Source organism: Strongylocentrotus purpuratus, unplaced genomic scaffold, assembly GCF_000002235.5.
Source record: "Strongylocentrotus purpuratus isolate Spur 01 unplaced genomic scaffold, Spur_5.0 spur5_scaffold_19, whole genome shotgun sequence".
NCBI classification, from domain to species: domain Eukaryota; kingdom Metazoa; phylum Echinodermata; class Echinoidea; order Camarodonta; family Strongylocentrotidae; genus Strongylocentrotus; species Strongylocentrotus purpuratus.
The window spans coordinates 8,449,347-8,475,576 of record NW_022145604.1 but is presented as its reverse complement, the minus strand read 5'-3'; the positions used below and the strand labels follow the sequence as shown (position 1 = coordinate 8,475,576).

General features: G+C 38.8%; 1 protein-coding gene across 3 annotated transcripts; it reads right to left on the bottom strand.

Moving 5' to 3' along the window:
- LOC579068 (ketimine reductase mu-crystallin) lies at nucleotides 1-26,230 on the bottom strand. 3 transcript variants are annotated; one of them, XM_030990211.1, is made up of 10 exons: nucleotides 26,072-26,230; nucleotides 17,922-18,066; nucleotides 15,922-16,118; nucleotides 13,659-13,809; nucleotides 12,594-12,656; nucleotides 11,656-11,757; nucleotides 6,592-6,769; nucleotides 5,247-5,368; nucleotides 2,917-3,001; nucleotides 1-1,826 (listed from the first exon to the last, which is right to left on the bottom strand). In XM_030990211.1, the coding sequence occupies exons 2-10, from the start codon at nucleotides 18,054-18,056 to the stop codon at nucleotides 1,750-1,752; spliced, it is 1,110 nt and encodes a 369-aa protein (XP_030846071.1). In that variant the 5' UTR covers nucleotides 18,057-18,066; nucleotides 26,072-26,230; the 3' UTR covers nucleotides 1-1,749. The 3 variants fall into 3 exon arrangements, with proteins under 3 accessions (XP_030846071.1, XP_030846070.1, XP_030846072.1); XM_030990210.1 differs by lacking the exon at nucleotides 13,659-13,809 and adding an exon at nucleotides 13,262-13,412 and having other exon boundaries at nucleotides 26,072-26,227; XM_030990212.1 differs by lacking the exons at nucleotides 13,659-13,809; nucleotides 15,922-16,118; nucleotides 26,072-26,230 and adding an exon at nucleotides 13,262-13,412 and having other exon boundaries at nucleotides 17,922-18,033.

The window sequence follows — 26,230 nt, the reverse complement described above, 5'->3', positions numbered from 1 at the left end:
TTGGTGAATTTTGAGATTTTATTTTAAAAACATTACTTACTTCTCTTATGTGTTGCGAGATACAAGAAAACAATGTTAGGCACGCCATCCTTAAATACATGTCAGTGTACAAATAAAACTACGGTTATCAAACCTTAAAGGAGCAGTAATGAAGCTGATTGCATGTACATACATTACAAAAAAGAAAAATCACCTAGCTTACTGTAAAACCAGCAATGTCTGTGACACAAAACTTTTGGACAGTGCAAATAATATAAGCCACATCCCCCTCCCCAACAATAACACAAAATTAGTGAATAGGAAAAGTTTGATGTGTCAGATTTCATTAATTTGCTACATAAACCTATTCGGATAATATAGCAACTCACAGAGTTCAAGAACGTTTCATGCATGCAAAATATTTGTGGTGTTACAACATTATGGAAGGCTTGTTGGATTTTGCCAAAATTTGATTTAACTTATGCTTTTAAAACACAATGTTTAATGGCGACCCCTCATCTTAATACAATGTTACATTAATCCGCTAAATTGTATTTTGTATCTTTGTATTTTTTTAAACATTTATTTCCTTCTCAACAGTACAATATGAAACACAATTTATATATAAATTATATATGTAACAATTATTACTAAATATATATGTCTTTCCGATTACATGATACTACAGACATTTAGCACATTAGGGATGGTATTCTGACAATCAACTTTGAAGTACAGTGTAAGTGAAGTATCTCAATTATGATAAAAATTATACTCATCAGAATACTTAAGTAAGTGCCATAAATAAACATGGAGTTGTTAGAAAAATAGAAGTCGACAAAATATCTGGGGCCCATCTGGGTTTTGTGTGGGCCGACTAGAGCCCACGTGGCCCATACAAAAACCACATGTATACCAGATGGGCCTTCCCACCCAGAGCCCACAAGTACCAACACATATGGGCCCCATGTGGTTCCCATGTGGGTTTTTGGTGGTGAAAAGCGCACATTGGCAAATTAACAAAGTCTTCTTATTACCAATGCCTTTACATTGTGTTGTTGCCATTAACAAAATTAATTAGTACAAGTGCTACTTATACCTTAACTTACTAATTAAGCCTTTTAACTGGAGCTTTCAACTGGTTAAAAATTGTGCCAAATGGTACAACAGGTCCAGTTAGACCAGTTAATTCCAACTGGTAACTGAATATGTGACAGTCAGGACTTCATAAACCAGAGAAAATTAAACCTCAAAACCTTAGAAATTTGATGGTAAACAACTGAATTCAACTGGGTAAAAATAGAACCCATTTAAACAATATGAAGCCCATTTAGAACCACATTGGCCCATATGGGGCCCATATAGAACCCACTTGACCCATATGAAGCCCATTTAGAACCCTCGTGGCCCATATGGGCCCCATATAAAGCCCACTTGGCCCCATATGTAGCCAATATATAGAACCCTGGATTTTATGTGGCAAGTCCCACATAAAACCCACATTTGGTAACCCTTGTGCATATTGCTGGGCCATTTGTGGGGTCCATCTGGGTTCCATGTGGGCCCATCTGGGCCGAGTGGGCCCCAGATGGGCTGTCTATCTGGGGCCCATCTATAACCCGGGTGCAGTTTGCTGGGCCCCACAATGCGTCCTTTTGGGGCCCATATACCAGCCCAGTTGTTACTAGATAAAACCCAGATGGGCCCCACAACATTTTGCTATCTGGGAGCCTATCCCTGGAACATCATCACCATCAATTGGTTTATTTATTATGATTTCATGTCCTTTAGAACGCTCACTTTATCATAGACGAGTTTCGCTGCTACAGCATCTTCAACAGCCACTCCTAGAAGATAAAATCAAGATAAGAGCAAGGTCGGTTAAATCTTAGAAAATTATTTTGTCAAGGCCATCAAGGGATAGGATTCAAATTGTTTAAACATTTCACTGGGGATGCAAAGATCAGCCTACTCTCTTTTTACGACACCATGACAATCAGTTGCTTTCATTTGTTATGGTTTCACGTCATTTAGAAGACTGACTTTGTCATAGACCAGTTTTGCTGCTACAACATTTTTAATAGCCACACCTACAAGTTAAAGACACTCAGTAGTCAGATCTCATGGGGAATTCGACACCGTTCGGGTGTTTACCCAATAACAGGTGTTGTCAATCACCAGGGTTAGCCTTCAGTTTTATGACCATTAGACCTGCTTTGCTTTTCCGTCACCCGAATGCTCTCGAGTATTCTCCAAGAGATTAGGGGGGAATTCTTGACTGGCCAACGGGTTTGCTGTGTGCAGATTTGTAATCCCATTAATGGTATTTCCACCAAGTCTAGTGTCAGCGAATTATGTCCTTCTGCACATGGAAACTGACGAGTGACTCCCTTTAAAATCCAAAAATTTTGAGAGAATTCCAACCCATGTATATTGTTTCCAGAGACATTCCATTTTATTTGAATTATAAAAACAATGGAGCATAAAAAGAAAAATATTGTTGCCAATTTGAAGAATAATATGTGATCAATTCAGCACAAGGAAAATATCCGTCTTGAAAGGGACATACGTGTACTACACAAATGACTTTGTACATTATTAATCCCCTTTATAATCATTACAAGAGCATGAGATTTAAATACATGTACTACAACTAAGGGATTTTTTATACATGTATCTGTAAAGCGCTTTAAGAGGGCCTTTGGTCCTGAAAAGCGCTATATAAGAACTAGCTATTATTATTATTATATTATGAACATGCATGAAGTGCCTAATTTTATATAAAAACATGAATCCATGATTTCTAACATCAGAATTGATGAAGTTGCTTTGAATCGCAAGATCGACAAGGTCTTCTTGTATTCGAATACAAGTAGAAGTCTAAACCATTTTGTAGCTACATGTACAGCAAGTAATGTTGAAGCAGTTGATATTTACCTTGAGATTTGAAGACCGTAATCTCGTCTCTTTTGGCTTCCTTGGTCCCATTAATCACCTCTCCAATCTCTGCAAACACCGTCACCTTCAAGATAATTAGCGAATAAAGAAAGACACTTCAAATGTGTAGCTTAGCAAAGCACAGTCGTGGCACGTTATGATGCGTTAGGAATGTCAAAGGCATAAAGGTTGGTGATATTGGTGAATTTAAACTTGTAATTTCGACAATATACAATGCCACTTTCCGTACGTTAGCATGATCTTTATAGTAAATGTACACTGTACATGTATTTTCTCTGAGTCAATCCTACATGTGATTCTAATGTTCTACCACCTTGCCGCAAATTACGATTGCCGACAAGTGCTGTCTTTACATACCAGCACCTTTAAAACATGGCTGTCAACTTTGGGAAACTGCTTGGAGGGAGTTTTTTTTTGTTGGAGAAAATATTAAGTGCCAAATCTAGCCAGCTGCTGAATGCGGAAAAAGTTTCGCAACGACTCAGCCAGCCGCTGAATAAGCCGGGGGGGGGGGGGGGGGGGGGGGGGGGTAAAAGTAATTTTTATTTGGTTGCTTGCTTCAATTTTTTTTTTTTTGTGGTACGGCTTGGCGGGAGGTTTTTCATAAACCGGTAGATTCTACATCGTTGGCGGGAGAACAGGAGGAAGGCGTGGTGGCGGGAATCTCCCGCTACAAGCTTTTGGGGCAGCGGAAGAATGAGCGTGGTGGTGTGAGACTCCCTCCAATTGCCGGAGGGTTGACAGCCCTGTTTAAAACTAATGTAATAAAGGTAGTGGTGTATACACATGTACAGATGTTGGGGAGCTACCGGTATTAAATATTTACGAAACGTCCTATTGTTCCGCAGCAAGTGCTATCACGCCAAGACATATGCGCATGCGTTATAGCTTCATTGCAGTCTTCCTGTTTATATGCTATTACATGATTCAGGAAGTAATACTATTAATAATAATAAATTTATATAGCGCAACTTTTATACAAAATATATCAAGCTGGGCTGGTTCAGAGCTCCCTTTTTTACTTAATTCTACAAAATAGAATCTCTCAATTGAACAAACATTTTAATTTGGACTTGAAGACATTGAGAGTTGGAGTGCTTCGTATTTCTATTGGCAAGCTATTCCATAGTTTGGGGGCAGCAATAGCATAATGGTCCCCAAGAGTTACTTTAGTTTTGCCATGGGGAATCTGGAACAGTAATTTATCTGTGGAACTGCGCAGGCTACGACTGTGTGAATAGACTTTGAGTTGAAGTAATTCTGTAATGTAACTATGGGCTTGACCACTCAATGATTTATTAACAATTCACAACTTGTTTTTGAAAGAAATTCTTTGACGGACTGGCAACCAGTGGAGCTCTCTCAGAAGAGGTGCGGTTGAAGTGAATTTTGATTGACGATAGACAAGTACTAGTACAAGTACAAATACAAGTACCACAAATGAGGGCGCCCTTTCCCGATTACGTGACAGTCAGGACTTCATAAACCAGAGAAAATTATTCTCAAATCCTTAGAAATTGGGTTGTAAACAATTTTTATAGAGGTCAGATTCTTCAGTTAAAACCACAGGAGTTGGGAATCCTATATGTAGGAAACAGCTGTCATCAGATTGGACACAATCATGTAAAAAAATAATAATTTAAAAGCTCAATTTCTGAGACAAATTTGCTCTCAGCCAATCAAATGCCACGATTATTGTTACTTGTTATTGATGGTCTAAGATCTGGAAGCACCAACCGTCATAAAAGGAAAAATTAAGTATCATAACAAAAATCTATGAAGAAATGAATGCTAAATGTTTATAATTTGAGTGCTTTGTAAGAATAAAAAGCAATAGTACCTTGGATAGTAATGGGCAACTAAAGCTGTGGAACTCTAAATTCAAACTATTTTCTCAAGAAGTACTGATTGGTCTTACATTTCAAACTCAAGTTTGTTCAGTCTTATGGAGGAGCAGAGAGATCTTAAAGACCGTCAATACTACTGGGCCAGAAGGGATTAGACTACACAGCGAGGTCACTGACAGGTGGCTATCTCACTAACTCAGCTCTCAACTAACATAAGAAAAAGAGGATCATGGGGGACCAACAGGCACCGATTGGGGAAGTTTTCTATATAGAGGGAGCAAGTAGCTACAAGTAGGACAGTGGGGCTTTAAGCAAATAATGATTTTTTTTTTTTTTTTTATATATTTTTTTTTTAGTGTATATACTATTACTACGACCATCAAGATATGCAATTTATCACGTGACCTTATTTAGATCAAACGTGTTGCAAGGTTTTGTTATGTGGGATATAATGCTAATTACCTTGGAATGGACGATGTCTCCAGACTCCTTATATGCACCTGGAGTGTTATCTGTGTAGACTACAGCCTTCTTCATCACCTCAGCGCCCAACTCCTGAGCCCATGGTACGCAGGCCCCTACACCTGAATCACAGTGAGATGATAATAAGAATAATTCCGCTTTTATATAGTGCTTAATATATCTATGATGTCTCTAAGCGCTTTACAGATATACTACTATATTATTACCCAGGTCATTGGATTCAATGTATGCACAATCTCCACTCCCTGGGGAGCATTCCAGCCAGGCATTACCTGACGCTCAAAACTGTTTGATCAACAATGACGGTCGCATCCTACCAGGTACCCATTTAACACCTGGGTGGAGAGTAGCAAGCGAATATCTTGCCAAAGGCTATTAGTGCCGTGTTGGGATTTGAACCATCGACCTTATTCGCATCTCCAGTCAAGTGCTTTAAACCACTCGACTACGACACTCCTACATTTGATCAAAGAGAACTGAAATTCTCAAAGTACTGTACTCAGGTCATATAGCAGCGTATCAGCATGATTGATCTTGTACCATGAATTCAAAATATGTCTTATATCACTGGTGCTTAAATAATGGCCTGTGGGAGCCAGTGACCACAAAAAAAACAAGTAAATAATGCCTCCGGCACCACCTTTGATAGTGAAGGCATAAAAAACTCCAACCAAAAAGAGTTGTTAAGTTCATTTTCATGCTTGAATTGGATACATAAACACGGACACCGATATTGAATAAATGTCAGACAATTTGCTTGCTCGCTTTGCTCACTTGCAATTATCCCATCATTGTTATCCGACACAAGATACCATCATGTATGACTTGAAAGACGTTGTCAATAATTACATCAAATGAGGAACAAATTTTTTTTTTTAAATAGGCATTGTAGTTGTAGTGTATTATGGCAGAGGAGAGATGTATTTTTATTATGTAAGTTGTCATGAAAAAAACTGTAATTGCATGGAATTAACACGCATCTATGGCGCTTGCATACATGTAGATGTCTTTTTTAACTTTACATGAGGGCACAAAGCTTTGTGTAGACATCAACCCAATGACTTGTCCTAGTTTTTTATTTCAGACAATCGATATTAATAATAATAATATTCCGTGTTTATATAGCGCTCAATACATCGATCCACCGATGTGCCTAAGCGCTTTACAGATATATTATTACCCCGGTCGTCGGATTCAGGCCTACCCGCACACAATGTATGCACATTTTCAACCAACATAAAAGATAACATCGTTTTCAGAATACCACCCCAGAAGTTCATGTTTTACTGTAAAATAGAAAAGCAAGATCATGTAGACTACTTACAATTTATGTGAGCACTGGGTTTCAGCCAGCTAGACTCTAATACAGGAGTATGAGAAGAAGTGCATGTGGCAATTACATCTGCGCCAGTAACTGCCTCTTGAGCTGTTTCACACGCTTTTACATCAAACTTCTGGGCAAAAGCCTGGCATTTCTCAGAAGATCTTGTCCAAACTCGTACCTGTATCAAAGAGATCAACGTGATATCATTTGGTAAGCAGTTTACAGCTTTGTGTCTGAAGAATTCTTTGTTGATCAAATGATCCCAGGACCAAAATCCAATTGAAACCAGTTGAAATCTCCAACTGGTTTCAATTGGTTTCAACTGGTTTCAATTGGTTTCAATTGGTTTCAATTGGTTTCAATTGGAATATAAAATTTCCAGTTAAAACCAATTGCCGAACTGGAAAATATTGTTATGGGTACTCATTTCCAGTTCAAACCAATAAGAAGTGCAACTGGAACCAGTAAGGTAATTTTTCCAGTTACTCAATTGGTTCCAGTTAGAAGTCATTTCCAGTTACCCAACTGGTTCCAGTTAGAAGTTCAACTGGAAACAGTAAGATGATTTTCCTGTTACTCAATTGGTTCCAGTTAGAATTCATTTCCAGTTACCCAACTGGTTCCAGTTAGCATTCATTTCCAGTTAGAAGTCATTTCCAGTTACCCAACTGGTTCCAGTTAGAATTCATTTCCAATTACCCAATTGGTTCCAGTTAGAAGTCATTTCCAGTTACCCAACTGGTTCCAGTTAGCATTCATTTCCAGTTAGAAGTCATTTCCAGTTACTCAACTGGTTCCAGTTAGAATTCATTTCCAGTTACCCAATTGGTTCCAGTTAGCATTCATTTCCAGTTAGAAGTCATTTCCAGTTACCCAACTGGTTCCAGTTAGAAGTCATTTCCAGTTACCCAACTGGTTCCAGTTAGAATTTATTTCCAGTTACTCAACTGGTTCCAGTTAGCATTCATTTCCAGTTAGAAGTCATTTCCAATTACCCAACTGGTTCCAGTTAGAATTCATTTCCAGTTACCCAATTGGTTCCAGTTAGCATTCATTTCCAGTTAGAAGTAATTTCCAGTTACCCAACTGGTTCCAGTTAGAATTCATTTCCAGTTACACAATTGGTTCCAATTGGAAATATTTCCAGTTACCCAACTGGATCCAATTGAAACCAGTTAGCCTAATTTGCATATTATCTGCTTGTGTGCAGATCAATGTTTTATGTAATTTATTTTGATTTACAATGTACTTATTAATTAATTTTCATTTGCAAGTAATGCATTTGTTTTAGATAATTATAAAGATTAATTAGCAATGATAAGCATGTTCATTAGTAACATATTTTTGTAATTACACAGATTAAAAGTTGATTAGTAAAACACTAACCATGTACAAAATACATCAAATACAAACATATATAATGGCAATGCCTTCGTTGTGAAGTATATTATATGGTCTGCACATTATGATGCCCTTTACATTGTACTTAATGTAGACACATATAACAATGCTTCTGTGTTGACATGAGCGATAATTAGTGCAAGCAGGCGCGGATCCAGGGGGGGGGCCGAGCGGGCCTTGGCCCCCCCCCCCCCGCAAAAAAAAAAAAAAAAAAAAAAAAAAAGAGAGAGAAGAAAGGAAAAGAAGGGAAAGAGAAAGAGGAGAGAAAGGGAAAGAAAGAAGAAGAAGAAGAAGAATAAAATAAAAGGGGGAAGAAGGAGATCGGGGGGACCGAAAGGGCCTTTCCTCCCAGGCTGTTGACCCCCCCCTCCAATCAAAAAAATAAGAGAGAAGGATGGAAAGGGAAAGAAAAAAGGAAAAGAGGAGATACTGGCGTACTAATGGGGGGGGGGGCTTTGGGGAAATCAAATTCAAACGTGGTTTATTTATAATTCCACAACGGTGGATTACAAATAATGCTGAAATGACATAATTTCCGAGATTTGTCCTCACTTTTTAGTAAATTATACGTTTGTATATGTGTTTGTTGGAAAATGACAAATTCCTAAATTTACAGCCAGGCACGAAATATGATTCTTGAGATTCCTACATGTCAGGGCCCGAGGTACGGCAGGGATCGGGAGCCTCGAGCTCCCTCCCCCTCCCCACTTTATTTGAAAAAGTATATTAAAGAGGAAAAAAATAGAATGAGCGCAAGAAAGAACGAATAGTTAACTGCCAGTGTTAAAAAATGAGTCATCAAAATATGCTCATCTGACCGTGATTAAATTCGTAAAACCCTTAAGCTTCCGGGGCTCTGCCCCCTGGATTCCACCTAGGGCGCTACGGCAGGCCCTTAGATGCTCATCTGACGGTAATTTAATGCCTAAAACCCCGCTTTTGGGGGGACCCGCCCCCTGGACCCCACGCCAAATAGTGACCTGCCAGTGTCACAAAATAATAGGTATTAAAAAAAAATGATCATCTGACCTTAATTAAACGCCTAAAACCCCTGAGCTTCCGGAGCCGGACAAGTTATCAAAATGTGTTTATCTGACCGCAGGCGCGTAGCCAGCCAGGGGGGGGGGGGGGGGGGTCCCCCAAATCGGAAGAGGACGTAGAAAGTAAAAGGAGCAGACAAAGAAAATCTTTGAAATTCAGACAAGGATTAAGAGTATAGAGAACGGTACAACGTATCGTCTTCTTTCTCTAATAATTTAATGAAACGTCAAAGCTTCGCGCAGGAGGGGAGGGGGGGGGGACTGAATTCAGACAAGGATTAAGAATCGAGAACGGTACAGTGAATCGTCTTCTTTCTCTTATAATCTTATGAAACGTCAAAGCTTTTGCGCGGGAGGGGGGAACCTGAATTCAGACGAGGATTCAGAGGCGAGAACGGTAATAATAATCTTTAATGAAACGTAAAAGCTTCCGCGTTTTGCGCGAGGTTGGAGGGGGAACTAAATTCCGACGAGGATTATTTTCGAGAACGGTACAACGAATCTTCTTTTTTCTCTATTGATTTAATGAAAATTAAAAGCTTCCGCGCGGGGGGGGGGGGGACCTGAATTCAGACGAGGATTAAGATTCGAGAACTGTACAGCCAATCGTCTTCTTTCTCTCATAATCTTATGAAACTTAAAAGCTTCCGCGCTTCGCGCGGGAGGGGGGGGGGAACCTGAATTCAGACGAGGATTAAGAGTCGAGAACGGTACAACGAATCTTCTTCTTTCTCTAATGATTAAATGAAAAGCTTCCGCGCTTCGCGCGGGAGGGGGGGGGGGGACCTGAATTCTGGCGAGGATAAAGAGTCGAGAACCCTACAACGAATCGTATTCTTTCTTTAATATTTTAATGAAACGTCAAAGCTTCCGCGCTTCGCGCGGGAGGGGAAAAACTAAATTCAGATGAAGATTTTGAGTCGAGAACGGTACAACGAATCGTCTTCTTTCTCTCATAATCTTATGAAACTTAAAAGCTTCCGCGCTTCGCGCGGGAGGAGGGGGGGGGGGGAACCTGAATTCAGACGAGGATTAAGAGTCGAGAACTCTACAACGAATCGTCTTCTTTCTCTCATAATCTTATAAAACTTAAAAGCTTGGGGGGGGGACCTGAATTCAGATGAGGATTAAGAGTCGAGAACTCTACAACGAATCGTATTATTTCTTTAATAGTTTTAATGAAACTTCAAAGCTTCCGCGCCTCGCGCAGGAGGGGGAGGGGGGGGGGCTGAATGTAGACGAGGATTAAGAGTCGAGAACGGTACAACGAGTCGTCTTCTTTCTCTAATGATATAATGAAACGTAAAAGCTTCCGCGCTTCGCTCGTGAGGGGGAACCTGAATTCAGACGAGGATTAAGAGTCGAGAACTCTACAATGAATCGTCTTCTTTCGCTAATAATTTAATAAAACGTAAAAGCTTCCGCGCTTCGCGCAGGACGGGGGGGGGGCTGAATTACGACAAGGATTAAGAGTAGAGAACTCTACAACGAATCGTCTTCTTTCTCTAATAATTTAATGAAACGTCAAAGCTTCCGCGTTTCGTGGAGGAGGGTGGGGAAAAACTCGCCCCTCTCTGCACCGACCCCCCCCCTCCGCATTACGTCACTGTTGGTCATCGTTACGTACCAATATTTGCTCGCATAATTTCAAATTTGGGCCCCCCCCCCCTAAGAAATCCTGGATCCGCGCCTGGTGCAAGAGCTAATTAACTTATAACTAATTAAGTTTATGCCAACTGTAAGTTTCAATTGGATCCAATTGAAACCAATTGAAACCAGTTGAAACCAATTGAAACCAGTTGAAACCAATTGAAACCAATTGAAGCTAACTGGTTTCAATAGGGAAATTGGAACAACTGGTTCCAGGTGAAACCAATTAGGCAACTGGAACCAGTTGGCAATTGGTTTCAACTGGTTTCAATTGGAACCAGTTGGCAATTGGTTTCAACTGGTTTCAATTGGAACCAGTTGGCAACTGGTTTCAATTGGAACCAGTTGTTCCAATTTCCCTATTGAAACCAGTTGGCAACTGGTTTCAATTGGTTTTGCTCCAATTGGTTTCAACTGGATTTTGGTCCTGGGCATGTCACAGGAACTTAAAACATTTGCATGTAAATAAATGGCAAATTGTAATACAGAAATGAACCTGTACACAATGAAGATCCCTGTAAAGAGTAACTATTCATTTTAAGTGGTTTATTGATAAGAAATCATTCGCAGCCAGATGGCTGAACTGCAGATTCTTTTAGAATCATAATAGATCAAAATGGATACATGAATTACATGAATCTCCTCTGCCACGCGATGCGAATGTATCCCCGGCACTGGCTGTGATTTTTGTGTCATCCTTATGATCGAAGGAGGGACAAAGATCCCCTCTCCCCTCCCTGAAACAAAAGGATGACATAGAGATCGCCACTAGTGCCTCGGACTATTGTCAAGACTAAGATTAGCATCACCAAACACTAAAGAAATCCGTTAAGAAATGTGGCAGTTAGAGCGCATAAAAGACATATGACCTTGGACAGAACAATGAAGGCAGCATCCCCCAAAAGTGGCTTATAACAAAAACTGTCATTTGTCACTGATGACAAGTTTTGTGAAATGGGGCCCTGATACAGACCTCTCTAATTGTCGTCATATGCTTCAAGGCATGAAGGTGAGCCACGGCCTGGGACCCTGCTCCAAGAATTGCTAACGTCTGCCAGCCATCCCTCGCCAGGTACTGGAATGAAAAATGGAATAGATATTGCATCATTTATGTTTTGATGATAATTATAGGATAACATCAATGATTATCATAAAGAAATAAGAGCAATAACAAATTACAACAGGAACAATAAAAATATTAATCATAATTATAAGAAGAAGAAGAAGAAAAAAGAGAAGGAGGAGTAGAAGAAGAATATTATTAATGATACTACTACAGTTCAGCTCAGTTCAGTTTTATTTTATTTTTGCACGGCACCCACTTCAGCCAAAGGCTGTTCTTCCACAGGTCCATGCACAATGAAAGTATGTGTACAATTATAAGTTGGCTCTACTACTAATAACAATAGACTTAGGGGCACTAAACAAAACAAAGCATAGAAATTTGAATAAAATAAAACATTAAAACCACTTAGAAAAACTAGGTCACAATAGATCAATGAGAATTAAAGATATCAAATTTTGTTTAAACCTTCAGGAGAATCTATTCAAAAAATATAATTAGATTTGTTTTCATTTTTGTATTTATACATAAATATATTCATATTGGGGGGGGGGGGCAGGTGGATAAATTCACTCAACTTACAGGCACAAAGGCAAAAAGTCCAGACGCATGAGTACAAAGTGCTAGAAAGGAAAATCATTGCTAGGAGGATGAAACCACCACAAATTTTGCAAGTGGTCGATATAAGTGAAGAAAATGTCATGCCTAAAAAATGATTGTATAACAACTAAAGCCTTCAAATATTAGGGATGAACCCATTGCAAATACCATGTTGAGTGAAAGATATTGCCGTCTTCAACATGGTAAATTGATTCCTGTTGAGTCTAATGTCAGATATGATTTCTTACCTTCGTGGCTACGGCTGATGCTGCGGCGGTTCTCATAGCAGTAATGTGCTCTGCATCCATTACCTAGTAAATGAACAGGAAGGTACGTACGTAGCTTAGCAAAAAAAAACGTCCAGAACACAAAATGCATAATGATGGAAAATTATTACTTAAAGGCCGTCTCACACTATGACGAATAGGGGGTACCACAAGCTACGATAAGCTGCGAATTGCAATATTCAAATTCCCGCCAATCATTGAGTGTTGTCTTCAATTGTCGCTGACGACTCCGCTAGCGACCGTAGACGGTCAAAATTATCAGTCGCGTCCGTCGGCAAATTTACAGCGTGTTGATAATTTTGTGGTGGCAAAACGTCCGTCGCCTTTCGCAGGGTCTTTGCCGCTTCAATGTGAACCGGCCTTTAGAAATAGAGTTAGAACCATCATTACGACATGTAGCTGGTAAGTAACTCTATGACCTTGATTATAAAAGATAACACCAACGATGTCAATGATTACGAAGATTCAGGATTCAGGGCTGTCAACTCTGGGGAACTGCTTCGAGGGAGATCGAATGCACATAAAGGAACATGAGGATTCTTTCTATATTGTTATAATGCATTGGATTTTTAATATGACAATGGAAATAAATCAACCAACAAAAAAATACAGAGTAGTAATTTACTTACTGCTCTGGGTACTCCCGTCGTTGCATCATTCAAAATAATTGTTCCCATATGGGAAGATAAGTTGTTCTTGGCATTGTTGGGGAAAATGGCAACAATCTTAGTCGCTATGATATTATCTGCTGAGCTGACAACAGGCATTACAAACACATGGCTGAAGAAAGAAACATAAGAAAACAGTTTTTCAGAATATATTCCCCCTCCCCTCTTTTTTTATTTTCCATGCTCGAATGAAATAGGACATGCTCATAGCTATTTGAGAGGTACAGTTATGTCACAGGAAGTGTTTGCTGATTGGTAGGTCACTTCACAGAGCTCCAAAGAGTTTCCTCCCATGGAAATTGAAAAATGGGAAGGAACTGTTTGGATCCCCGTAATATGACCTATGACCCTAACTTACAGCTTTGGATTTTCCGGTCCGGGCATCATGCAAAATGATCGTTCCAAAATGTGTGGGTAGGTTGCGCTCAGTGTTGTCAACGTAACGATTGATAATCTTTGTTACAATGACATTACCAGCAGGACTAAAAGCAGACATAACAAACACAGAACTGAAGAAACAATAAAAGCAAAGCAAAGCAAAAAAACAGAGTAAAGCTGGTGAAATGTACACATGCAAAATTAAAAAACATTAGAGGGAAAGGTGGGTTCTTGTTTAAGACCACTAATGCCTTCAAAGTACATGTACATGGTTATTGCCCTCATTCTTTTTTATGACATTTCTAGTGCCCTTTCAAAACCTAAAATTGCTATGAAGGTCAGTTTAGACCCCAAATATGTGAATTTAGATTGAATACGATACCTATTCAGCTCCACTTTAAAAAAATATGGTGACCGTTAATTGGTTAATTAATTAATAATAACAATACACGGGCCGCCTGGTAGTGCAAATTATAACCGACACAAAAAAGCCAACAAAAACCATCAAACAAAGATGATTTTGTCATTTAAATTGTATATTCTTTCACATTTGACACTCAGTTTTTCATCTCAAAATTAAAAAAAATCTTTTTGTGTCACGCCCTCTGCAACAAAACTTAACTACCAGTATCCCTTCAACCCTAACAAAGTGGATTTGAATTAATATAATTAAGAATAGGGCCAGGGGGAGGTGGGGGTGCGGGGGCATGAGTTTCACTTTATGCCTTGCGTATCTATTAATTATTTCATCCAAAAGTGAAAATCTCTTAATTACAACCAATGACAAATGGGTCTTTCTGGTACCACTGGTAATTTTTTGGATGAAGTAAATGAAATAAAAACATATGTTGTATGGGACACATTACATGGAATCCCCCTTCTGTACAATTTATCATACAGTTTATGAAGAAGAAAACTGTTTAATTTTGTAGATTACATTTTATCTCATTCCGGGGAAGACATGCAAAGAGAGCTGTAATACCAGAAAATTTCACCTGCAAGTAATGTGTGGGAATCTCGCTAGTGGCCCAGATTTGTTGATGTTTACTGCCATGTAAATTTATTTATGTGTCATTTAACACTACACTACATTTTCAAAATCTATGAAAGTTTCATTCTGGTCTCCTACTACAGCAGCTGCTATGAAATTGCTAGATTTAACCGTTTTATTTTGTTTTTCTTTAAATATCTTATAACTATAATGTAAACTAATAAAAAAATAACCTCTCTCCAATATATCTCTAAGGCACCAATCTAAAACAGCTATCATCTTCATGTTGCAAATTTTTCTGGTTTTACACTTGCAGCATGTATCTTGACTTAAATGTAATAATAAAATGGATTGGGTTATGTGGCTCACATGTACTGAAGGCAAATGTGTTTATAAGCGAAGCTGCAGGAGGGAGGGGGAGGGGAGGGGCACCGCTTCTGAAGATGAAAGAAATGAAAAGATGATTGCAAAGACTTCATAAAGGATCAAGGCAATGTCAATACCCTTCCGCAAACAGTACACCGATATATTTTGTTGACAAAAGCAGGCAAAGAGTTTTAGTGATTCCAAAGGTTAGATCGGCCTTTAACCCATAGCAGTTCAGAGTTTTCTTCCTTTCTAGATTAATCAGTTTTCCCTCCTCAAATTGGCGAAGGTAGTCTTCTTATCCATTCCTTCAAAGTTTTGCAAAAAAAAGTGTTCACGAACCAATGTGAAAGCAAATTGTAAAATGTTATTCCCAAAATGGCAATATTTTGTAGGCTAAAATTGTGATTTTATATATTCCAGTGTTGCCAATTTAGAGACTTTCATGATTAGTTACAATTAAATTGCTTTTAATTGAGAAATGCACAACATACTGTATTTGAAATAGACTTTACATTTTTTGTGATTTTCGCTCTGCCTGCTCATGTATAATATGTAATTCCTTGTTTTCACATAAAGGAGACAATGTTCTGCTATGGGTTGACACAAAGAAGTGTAAAAATTACTAGGTATTTTCGTAATATAATCAAAATTATCAAATTCAATGCATAAATCTTTATTAAGTGCCCTGTTTTTTCTTACAGATTATTTCATTCACCTGCGACAGATAATTTCAAAAGCCAGAATTACATAATTGTTGCTAGTCCAGACAAACATCATGGCATGTCCACCTAACAACACGGAATGTATACAATTTGCATTCTAACAACGATTTATGCATTAAATTTGATTACATTATAAAAATGGTCTACTCCAAGCAACTGACCCATTATGCTCTTCAATTTTCATCATGGTTCTCTGTGGATATATTCCTCCTCCCCCTCCTTCTTCGTTCCTTTTAGAAAAGTTCCCAAGACCTTGTTCCACGGCGGGTATGAGATCCTTGTACGTCAGGTTTTCGACGACTTGGGCGGGGCTGATCAAGCATGGTTGGGGTGATGTATGGGCCATTTTGTACGGAACCTAGAATTCAGAATATAATTAGGTCAGTCCGTAACAAATCATTCCAAATTGTTTGCAGTTTAAACCCTACCCCCTTCTAAATGGCTTAAATTCAGTCTACGGTGTGACTGTGACTTTTTAAGATTAAAATTCTAAGTTTAAAGATAAACTTGAGTACTGGTAATGCGATTGCATTGTGAAAGAAAAGGTGTGGAATGGATCAGAAAAGTTGATCATATAGCATGTAAGTAATGGTGTGTAATGCAAGGTTCTAGAGTCATCAAAATCATCATAAATTTGGCAGAGTCTTGGTAAAGTAACAATCACTTACACAGATAGATGTATATAGGACAACACACATGGTGTTGGGGCTAGTACTACCCTGATTTCCTTATCTTTCTATGCTCATTACTCAGCCAGTATACATTTTCTTCCAAAATTGTTTGGCACATGACATTTATTTGTAATCTTGAACATTCAGTGTAAGTTTCGTTAGATTCTGTGAGAATTCATTTTCTTTTTTTACCAGAACTCAAGTTTATCTTTAAGCTTTACCTAGCCAAATGTTATGTGTGTTGAGGCACATGCATATTCTGGTTGCATGTTGGCCCAAAAATGACACGTTTCACTTTTCAAACAACCATACCTCAAGAACTTGGATCTATGTGTTTTATAATGAGACATACACTACATGTTTTTGTATTATATTGACGTACATAACATTGTGTTTCGGAGGGTAATACATGCAACTGTAAGATGTCTAAATTTAGCATTATTTTTCATATCCAGACATTGTAAAGACTTCATAACAATAATAATAATAATAATAATAGCCTAATAGTCCACTCCAAATTTTATTAAACCGAAACGGAAATTCTTTTTGCCTAATTGATCGTGAGCCCGGCAGCCACTGAGCAGCGCAAGATCGACGTTGCTCTATCCCTTATTGTTGAACGCCAAACAAGGTAGCAACAACTCCCATCTTTTAACGTCTTTTGGTATGACGCGGCCGGGGTTCAAACCCACGACCTCCCGGTTGTGAGGCGGACGCTCTACTGACTGAGCCAACACTCCGGTAAAGGTAATACAAAGTCTTGGGAAATTTTGAAAATTGGGTGGATATAGTGATTCTATACAATTTTGATATATTTGGATGCATCATGCCCCTGTGGATGTTGTATAAGCACTAGAAAATTTAGCCCCTAAAACACTTCTGCTTTCGAGAAAAATTTAATATAAAATTTACTGGTGCTCTCGATAAATTTCAAATAGCGCCTACGACGTACAATGGTAGCTGGGACCATGAAAATCTCAGAATATGTAGTTGTGTCATATGTAATTTCCAAACAGGAATAGCTAATTGGTCGATTTTAGTCAAGAAACATTGTTTTATAGCTTAATTAATATCTTGACCTTGAGAGGGAGCTATATACAATTTCATAACTTAAGACTCATTTTCAACCGCGACAACGATCACTGAATATTATAGTATGGTATATGCTTCCAATATGTTCATTTGAACCGAATTCATGACCCCATACCAACACTTTGTATTACCTTTGGCTTTAACCTTGAATTTCATCTTGAAGGTCAAGTAATCTGGAGATGAAGTTTGGTCAATTTATCTGCATGTCAACATATCTTCTACAATCATCAAAACAAAGGAGATAGACCCAGCTATAGATTAAATGGCACGCCCCGGTAAGACGACTAGATGCCATCCCCACCCAGCCTAGCTAGGGTATCACCTTATAAACCCCAAAACATAATGCCTACACCACCACCTTCAGTGGGCGGAGGCATAAAAACGTTATCATATATTACCAAATTGCCAAGGATGGTGGCAGAAGAGTTGTTAGAGCGATGGAATATTCCCTGCAACTTCGGAGCAAGACGTCTCAGACCCCAGCATGCTAGGTATATGCAGCCCCCTCCTACAATGCGTCTGGTACTCTGCATTCAAATACTCCTGTAATAAAGCGGTAAAATATATCAAACACAAAATATGTGTATTAAAGACAAATGTGCTTCAATACAGAGTTTATACTTCAACTCCCCTGGTAACTACAAATTTTGTCTACCATTACCAGGGCACCCAAACTAGTCCAAACATCTCCAAAAAAAGGTAAAATTAACGTGTTTTTACACATTTTTTTTCCCCAGGGATGGCCCCCCCCCCCCTGGATCCGCCACTGCCTACAACAGCTGCTATATGAAATGGCTAGATTTACCTGTTTTATTTTGTGTTTCTCCAAACATCTTATAACTCTGTAAACTATGACCTCTCACCAATACATTTCTAAAACACCAATCATCCAAAAACCACTGCCAAACTCACTTAAATCCTTTCTCCTAAATCTCCAACATAAGAGTAGCAGTGCCCTAAATCAATATGACAGACTCAAAAGATGTCCAGTGCAGGTCTGTCTGTCTTTTATTGTAGGCTGCTATGCAGTAACGTACTGAACATTTCTAAGCAAATAATATTCAAATGAAATGAATCCATGAATAAAGAATGAGAAGAGAACAGAGGAACATGGAAGACTTGGTGTGTAGATGAGATGAATATAAAGGAAGGAATTGCGTTGAGTAATTGAAGTAAATAAATATGTACATTAAGTGAATAAGCAAATGATATGAAATGAATATGTATAGAGAGAAGAGACTAGAGAAACAAATAGTAATTGTAACAAATACAAGTATGGAAGGAGTCTAGCAAGGCTATGCAAGTCTCCTTTCTCCGAACTCCACAGCATCCTCCTGATCTGCTCATAGACTCAGCTAGCCTGGAGATTGTTTCCGCGATTAAGTTGCTCGGGGTCATCATCCAATATGACTTCAAGTGGGATCAACAAGTCGATCCTATCATCTCAAACGCGTCGAGGAGATTGTTCTTCATCAATAAGTTAAAAAGGAATGGGGTCAACACACAAGATTTGGTGACAATCTATCAGCTCTACATTCGCCCGGTACTGGAGTTTGCGGCCCCCGTTTGGACTTCTGGTATAACGAAGGCTCAGGCTGAAACCATCGAACGTATTCAGAAGCGAGCCTTGAGGATAATCGTTTACCCAAATTTACTACCATATAGTGAACTCCTAAAAACTTTAAAACTAGAATCCCTTAGTAATAGGCGTCTCGAACTAGCAACTAAAATTGCCAAATCAGTTTTAACCTTTCCTGACCATCGCCATCTCTTGCCACAAAGTAGAGAATCAATCACAGGTCGCAATCTTCGGAACTCTACACACATGACATTACCTCGTATACGAACTCAAAGACGCATGCTTTCTCCCAATCCTTACTTTCTTCTGAATTCAACTTCTTAGTTATGCCCTCATATGTTCGCCATTGTGAATTTTTAAATGTTAATTAATTATTGCATAATGATTATGTCAAGCATTAGTATTGTGATCTCTCAAAGCTTTTTTAAGTTGTTTTTAAATTGAATTCCAAGTCCTTTCACTAGCAATGATCGTATTATATATAATTATTTATGGTAATTGTATATAATTATTTTTTTGTTTACTCATTATTATATACTTATATACTTACCGGTATTATTTGTTTAAACTTATTAATGATTTAATCTATCCATGTGTTTTTTTACCTTGTTATTTTTTTTGTTATGCACTTTACATTGTAAACTGACTTGTTTAGTCTTCGGACTTTTTAATCAGTACTTGAACAAAACCAAATATCTATCTATTTATCTAACTTTTACAACTCAAAACATAGTTGTGACTAAATTGTGACTAAATTTCTTGCTACACGAAAGAGAATACAAAAATTATTTATAAAAATGCATTCCTATATTCAGTCTGTGAGCATTTGCTTGTCAAGGACATTGTCCACTTTTTCGGCGCTAATTCAGAATCATATCCATACTTTGACCCATATAGCTCCGGCGTGGAGATTGAGATTCCCTATTAAAACATACCAAAAATTAACTAAATCTTCATCAATTGTTCAGATAATGGTAATGATTTAAAAGTTGATCGTTATACTTTCTTACCTGTTTCTTGTCAATTTTCTTATCTTTTTGGTAATGGTAATGGTTTTATTAAAAATTCATTTGCAGCCAGATGGTTGAATTGCAGAACTTTGTACATTGTAAAAACATAAATATTTATACAAACATAAAACGTATTGAGACATATCACGCAGTGATTGAATTTTAAATAAATCAGTGTACACATATATATATATATACAAATTAATACAATTCATAAAATTCGCTTAACATTCTATTCCACAATCATCATAGGGCTGGAGGGAAATATAGAAGAGAGGTAGGGAGGATAATAGTGCAGACAGCACAGGAGATCCAGGAAAAGTGTGATATAGAGACAGACAGAGAGGGAGAGAAAGAGAGAAAGGGAGAGAGGGAGAGAGAAAGAGAGACAAGGCGAGAGATATATATATATATATATATATATATATATATATATATATATATCATAGATGATGCTGAGGATGAGAGTGTATATCAGACATATCGAAAATAAGGTAAAAAGTACAATTTCGACAGAGAGAATACTGGTTGTAAAAATTAATAAATTACATTTTACATTTTCATTGGTGAGTTATGGATAACATATATTGTAAATTGATCGGTAGGTATGCAATCAGATGAGAGACATGAAATATGGTAATTTTGAGATTTTTCTTGTAATAAATATGTGGTAAGTATGTTTCAATCATTACAAAAGTTAACAATGGTAAACTTGATTTACCGTATTATATTATCATTTTCATTAATCAATTATCAAGGTTGTACAATCGTCTTAGTTAAAAAGTTATATACTATTTCACATAAAATAAAATAATTATATTTATAATTCTATACAAATGTGGACAAAGTGCATGATCATAACTGTGAATTTAGCAAGTCAATAAGATAGGGAACTGGGCTGTTACGAAATCGTTTGGTTTTACATTTTAACTGTTCTCTGGTATTTGATTTGCGTAGGCTTCTAATGTTCTTACAAGGAGGTATGAGGTAAGATACCTTCTCGATTGATATCAGTTTCTCTGCAAAACTCAAACACAGTTCCATCCTTCTGTCAGCCAAAGAAGACAGATTCATTAGATTTAGTGCTGTCTCATATGACTGGTAATTAGGTCCCAAGATTATTTTCAGAGTTCTTTTCTGCACCCTTTCTAGTCGATTTACTTGTTCTTTAGTTAGGCCTCCATTCCACACCGGCGAGGCATACTCTACGAGGGGTCTGAGGAAACCAGTGTAGATGGTACAGAGATCTTCGATCGGCAGTCCGTGACCTTTCAGGATCCTAATGAGGTGTATTCTTCCATTTGCACGTTTTATCATGAAATCCACATGATCACTCCATTTTAAATCACAGCGGATATGGACTCCTAACAATTTGATAGACGTGGATTGCTTTAGAGGATGCTGATCAATTTCCAGTGACAGTGGTGTTGGAGGCTTTTTCATAAAACACACCTGCATACTTTCACATTTAGCAGGGTTAAGGGACATTCCATTTGACGTAGACCATTCGGCAAAATGTTGAAGTGTTGCTTCCAATAGAATTGACTGATCTCCAGCGAATCTCGTGTCAACAACAGTGACATCATCAACATACTTCCAATATGCTATATTACTATCACGTAGCGCATTGTTGATGACGATTAGGAACACAATCGGGCCAAGTTTGGTTCCCTGAGGTACCCCTGCTTTCATAGTCACCCACTCTGATGTGACACCTCTGTAGCGTACGCATTGAGTCCTTTCTGTAAGAAAATCAGCTATCCAGCGGATCAATGTAGGTTTGACACCAAATGAGATCATCTTTTGGATGGCAATCGTGTGGTCTATGCGGTCAAACGCCTTGCGGAAATCTGTCATCACAAGAGTGGATACTGCCTTGCTTTTCTCCGCGTGTTGATAAAGGCAATGCAATAGGTCAACTAAGCAGTGCGTCGTTGATAATCCCTTTATATTACCAAATTGTTTATTGTCGAGCTGCGACCCGATGTACTGCATCAGCCACTTCGACACAAAACCCTCAAATACCTTCGCAAAACTATCAGTCAAGGAGATTGGACGGAGCTTGTCGATACATGCAGGGGTGGTTTTAGGGACAGGAACAACTACAGCTCTCTTCCACATCTTTGGAACGACACCTTCAGCAAGTGAGGTACTGAAGATATGGGCCAATGGGATACTAAGTTCACAAGCAAATTCTTTGATGATTCGGCTAGGTATCATATCGGGACCGACAGCTTTCCCAACCTTCACCTTCTTAAGCTGTTGGTAAACATCCCAAGGTTGAATGCGGGGAGGCGGAGAAGGGTCAGGTAAGTATGCAGGTAAGTTCTCAGCATCCATGGCAGGTACATCCTCAGCAACAGACTTGAAGAAGTCATTGATCCTGTTTGCTATTACGGCGGTATCATCTCTGTCAACTCCAGGAACAGTTATATAGGAGTTGGCATTTTTCATGTTAGTCATGATTTTGATTTGTTTATACCATTCTGCAGGATTCGCCTTCTTATGTTTCTTCACTCGGTCATTGTAATAGTCGTGCTTTGCTTTTCTTATCTCCTTTTTAACGCAGCTGGCAAGTTTCCTGGTAAGTTCCTTATTACCTCCACTGAATGCGGCTTGTCTTTCCTTGATCAAAGATTTGATGACAGGGGTAATCCATTTCTTGTCACGGCAGTGCATTTTGACCGTTTTTGTCGGCAGGAAACGGTCAATCTGGGAGTTCAAAATGGCATAGAATGCTTCCGTCTGTTCGTCTGATGAAATACTGTCCATCACCGAACTCCATTCATACCTTGTTATCCAGGACCCAAATAGTCTCTTATCCGAATCTCTGAGTGGTCTTGTTATTCGTTTCATGATAGAATTTTGATAACGAGGAGGGGCAAGTGGTGACCAAACCACCGTGTTGTGATCACTGGCTCCTAAGGGACAACATACGAGTGGCTGGTCATAAAAACCAGAGAAGTTTGTCACTATCTTGTCCAGGATCCTATTTTCTCTCGTTGGCGTCTTGACGGCTTGTTTGAAGTTGGTGTTTGCAAGCAAGGTAGTTAAGTCAAGTTGATTAAAGTCTCCCATAATCGCTATGGCAGCATCTGGATGCTGGCCCAAGATCTGATCCATGGTGTCCTGTAGATGGTCTATCAGTATGTCTGTAAGCACACTGCCTGGCGGATGATACACTACCGCCACGATCAGATGCGAAATTGCTCGCGGAAGACGTTCAGGTCGTATTTTCACCCAAAGAACCTCCAGTTCTGTGGGCACTTCAATTTTCATTTGTACTGGGTTGTATGCCTCCTGGACATAAAGCGCCACACCACCACCTTGCCTATGCAAACGTGACTTTGTGAACAAATTATAATTAGTAATTTCTGCAAGGTGTGTTGGCATATCGGATCTGAACCATGTTTCTGTTACTGCTGCAATATCGGTTTTCCTTTCTCTCAGAATTATTTCCATTTCATCTAATTTATTGTTGAGGGATCTTGCGTTGCATAGATAGAAGGATGGAAGGTTCAAATATCTGTGTTGACTGGCTGCTACTTGGCTATGACAGCGTTCAGTCGTTTTTATCCTCACAAGGTTTGCATGAATTGAAATTCTTTCACGTTGACAGTGGCGCTGATTATTCACAATGACATTTATTCCTGAACAATTCTCATTGGCTTGTGGTATAATGGATCTCACCTCAGATTGTCCAATGGATGTGTCCATCAGATGGCGGAGGTTGTTCATGTTGGCCCCATTCTGTCCTGGAATTGGCCTCCCTCTGCTGACCGATGCTGTTGTTACAACTGTTATTTTCCTTTGTTTTCTCCTTCCACCTCTCTTTCCTCTCTTCCCACGATAAGATTGTGATGGGCAGATACCAAGTGTCGTGATATCTCTCCATATCTGTTTCGGAATACTCCCTCTCTTTCCATGGTCCCAGACTGGATTGCATTTAAGCAGGAATGATCGGTCATAGACGATTCGCTTAATTTTTTCCCCATTAGGTGGAGATATATCATTACCATGTTTGGTTGGTCCTGGGTTTGGATTCACATCTCCAGACACCAGAAGTCGAAGTTGAAATGTTGCAGTAGTGTTAGGATGATAGGATATCCTTGCTCCAAAATATCTGCTTACTTTCAAATCACGGTTATAAAGTACAGGGTGTCTACACAATGACTGTGGCAGTACATGAATACATGCACATGAGCTTTTGACATTCCCGACAGACCATTCGGACAGGCTGACAATAAGCACAATAGCAACGAGCTTCACTGGTTCCATTGTTCACACTCCACTCAATTCAAGCTGACAATACACTGTTGTATTTCAGTGTTGGTCAAGCGTAAAAGTCTAGTGCAATGGGGTAGTACAATATGGCTACTAGTAGTAAGTTAGTAGCATCTTGGAAAAATCTTCCACTCTCAGTTCTGTTTCAGTTATCACAAAATATCCAGCCAAGTTTGTCCTACAGCCTCCATGTATTTGCTTGAATGCTTAGATAACATCTATATGGATGGCAATAAGATGGTTCTTCAAAAAATGACAAGATAGGCGGGAGCGATATAGTGGTATCAGCCTGCTAGGCGATTGCTGCGTTTGGAAGTATTTCCCCCCCAAAATGAAGACTTTTAATACCTACCGGTATACACTTTCTCACCGGATTCACGGCAAACCGCTGCACAATACAAGTGCATTCCTTGATTTTCCGTCTCTAGCGTACCAACGGTGGGGTGCGGGCGCGACAGAAGTTAGCGACTGTAATCTCAGATCCTCATTAAATTCATGCGAGTAATTCATCATTACAATTACAGTCTGTAACTTCATGCAAGCACGTGTGCCCGCACCTCACCGTCGGTGCGGTATATGCAATTGTATTATGCAGCAGTTTGTGAATCCCATGAGAAAGTGTATACTGGTATATCATAAATCTCTGTTTTTAGGAAAAATATTCCAGAAAACATAGCAATATTGACTTTTTCTTTTAGAAATGAAGTCTTTTGACTTTGTTACCCAAAAAAATCCAAACCTGGCTACAACATACTCAAAACGTTAAAGCATAATCTTCTACTCCCTGTAGATTCGAGAAGCAATATATACAATTTTAAAAAATCAGACATGAAATGATAACTATAACATTGAACAATTCAAGTACATTAATAAAGCAATTTTATGCAAAAATAATTATCTATCAAATCTGGGTCATCAATTAACAATAAACCAAAATGTGGCAAACAATAAAGAAGGATTAAGCCAGGACATAGGACAGGTGTACAATAATGCAATATATAGCTTAGGCCTACTTAGCCTAGGAATGTAGGCCTACAAATGTACTCTCAATCATTATCTTTAATCTTCAAAATTTGGAATACCCAAAATGCAAATTTCAACGTTAAAACATTGATTGATGTATGCGAGGGGGGATAGTTATCACCGTAATTATATTTAAACGTCTTTGGTTATCACCTAGAATCGAAGTTTCTGTCTCTTTCATTAGTTAGTCTCTGATTTGGGTAGGGTCGGCTAGACGAAATTCGGTCTAGTTATATCACCTATAATATACTCTACATCTAAGGTGATGTAGAACAAAAATTGTGTCTCTTTACTAGTCTCTTAGTCTAATTACCCTACCCAAATAAGAGGTGGCGGCTAACGAACGAAATTTAACATGTTTAAGAGAATTTTTGGTCTAATTATCACCTTGCCCTCAAGCCAAGGCTAGATCAATTTGCCAGCCCAAGCTCAAGCTGAACTGAGCGGGCTGCGAGCGTGCAGGGCTGGGAGGGCCGAGGGGGCCGCACCGACCGCGAATTGGGTCCGGTATACTGCACAAAAGATCTATTCACTCGGTCTATATAAATAGGGAGTAGCATTTTGACGTCTTGTTCATTGAGATTATAGTAGGCCTAGATCTATCGAGCTTAGATCTATGTCCTTTGGAATTATTTGGCATTACAGTTCTTACCAACAGAGTCAGAGAAAATTCATGATCATCGAGCGTCAAATTGCACGCCTGGTCCTTGAGCTAGCTGAATGGTATGTAAACGAGAGCGGATGGCCGCTACGGGGCCGGGTCGACGGTGAGGGCACGGGCCGTTGGGTGGAGCGGCGCTGATGGCTGGGT

Bases quoted from the DNA above. Each gene is read 5' to 3' on its own strand.
- LOC579068 (XM_030990211.1), bottom strand. From the start codon at position 18,056: ATGCAGAGTACCAGACGCATTGTAGGAGGGGGCTGCATATACCTAGCA. The intron at 12,657-13,658 runs GTAAGTTAGGGT...TTCATTTACTAG, and splicing joins GGACCGGAAAATCCAAAGCT to GTAATGGATGCAGAGCACAT. The intron at 5,369-6,591 runs GTAAGTAGTCTA...ACTGTGATTCAG, and splicing joins ACCCAGTGCTCACATAAATT to GTGTAGGGGCCTGCGTACCA.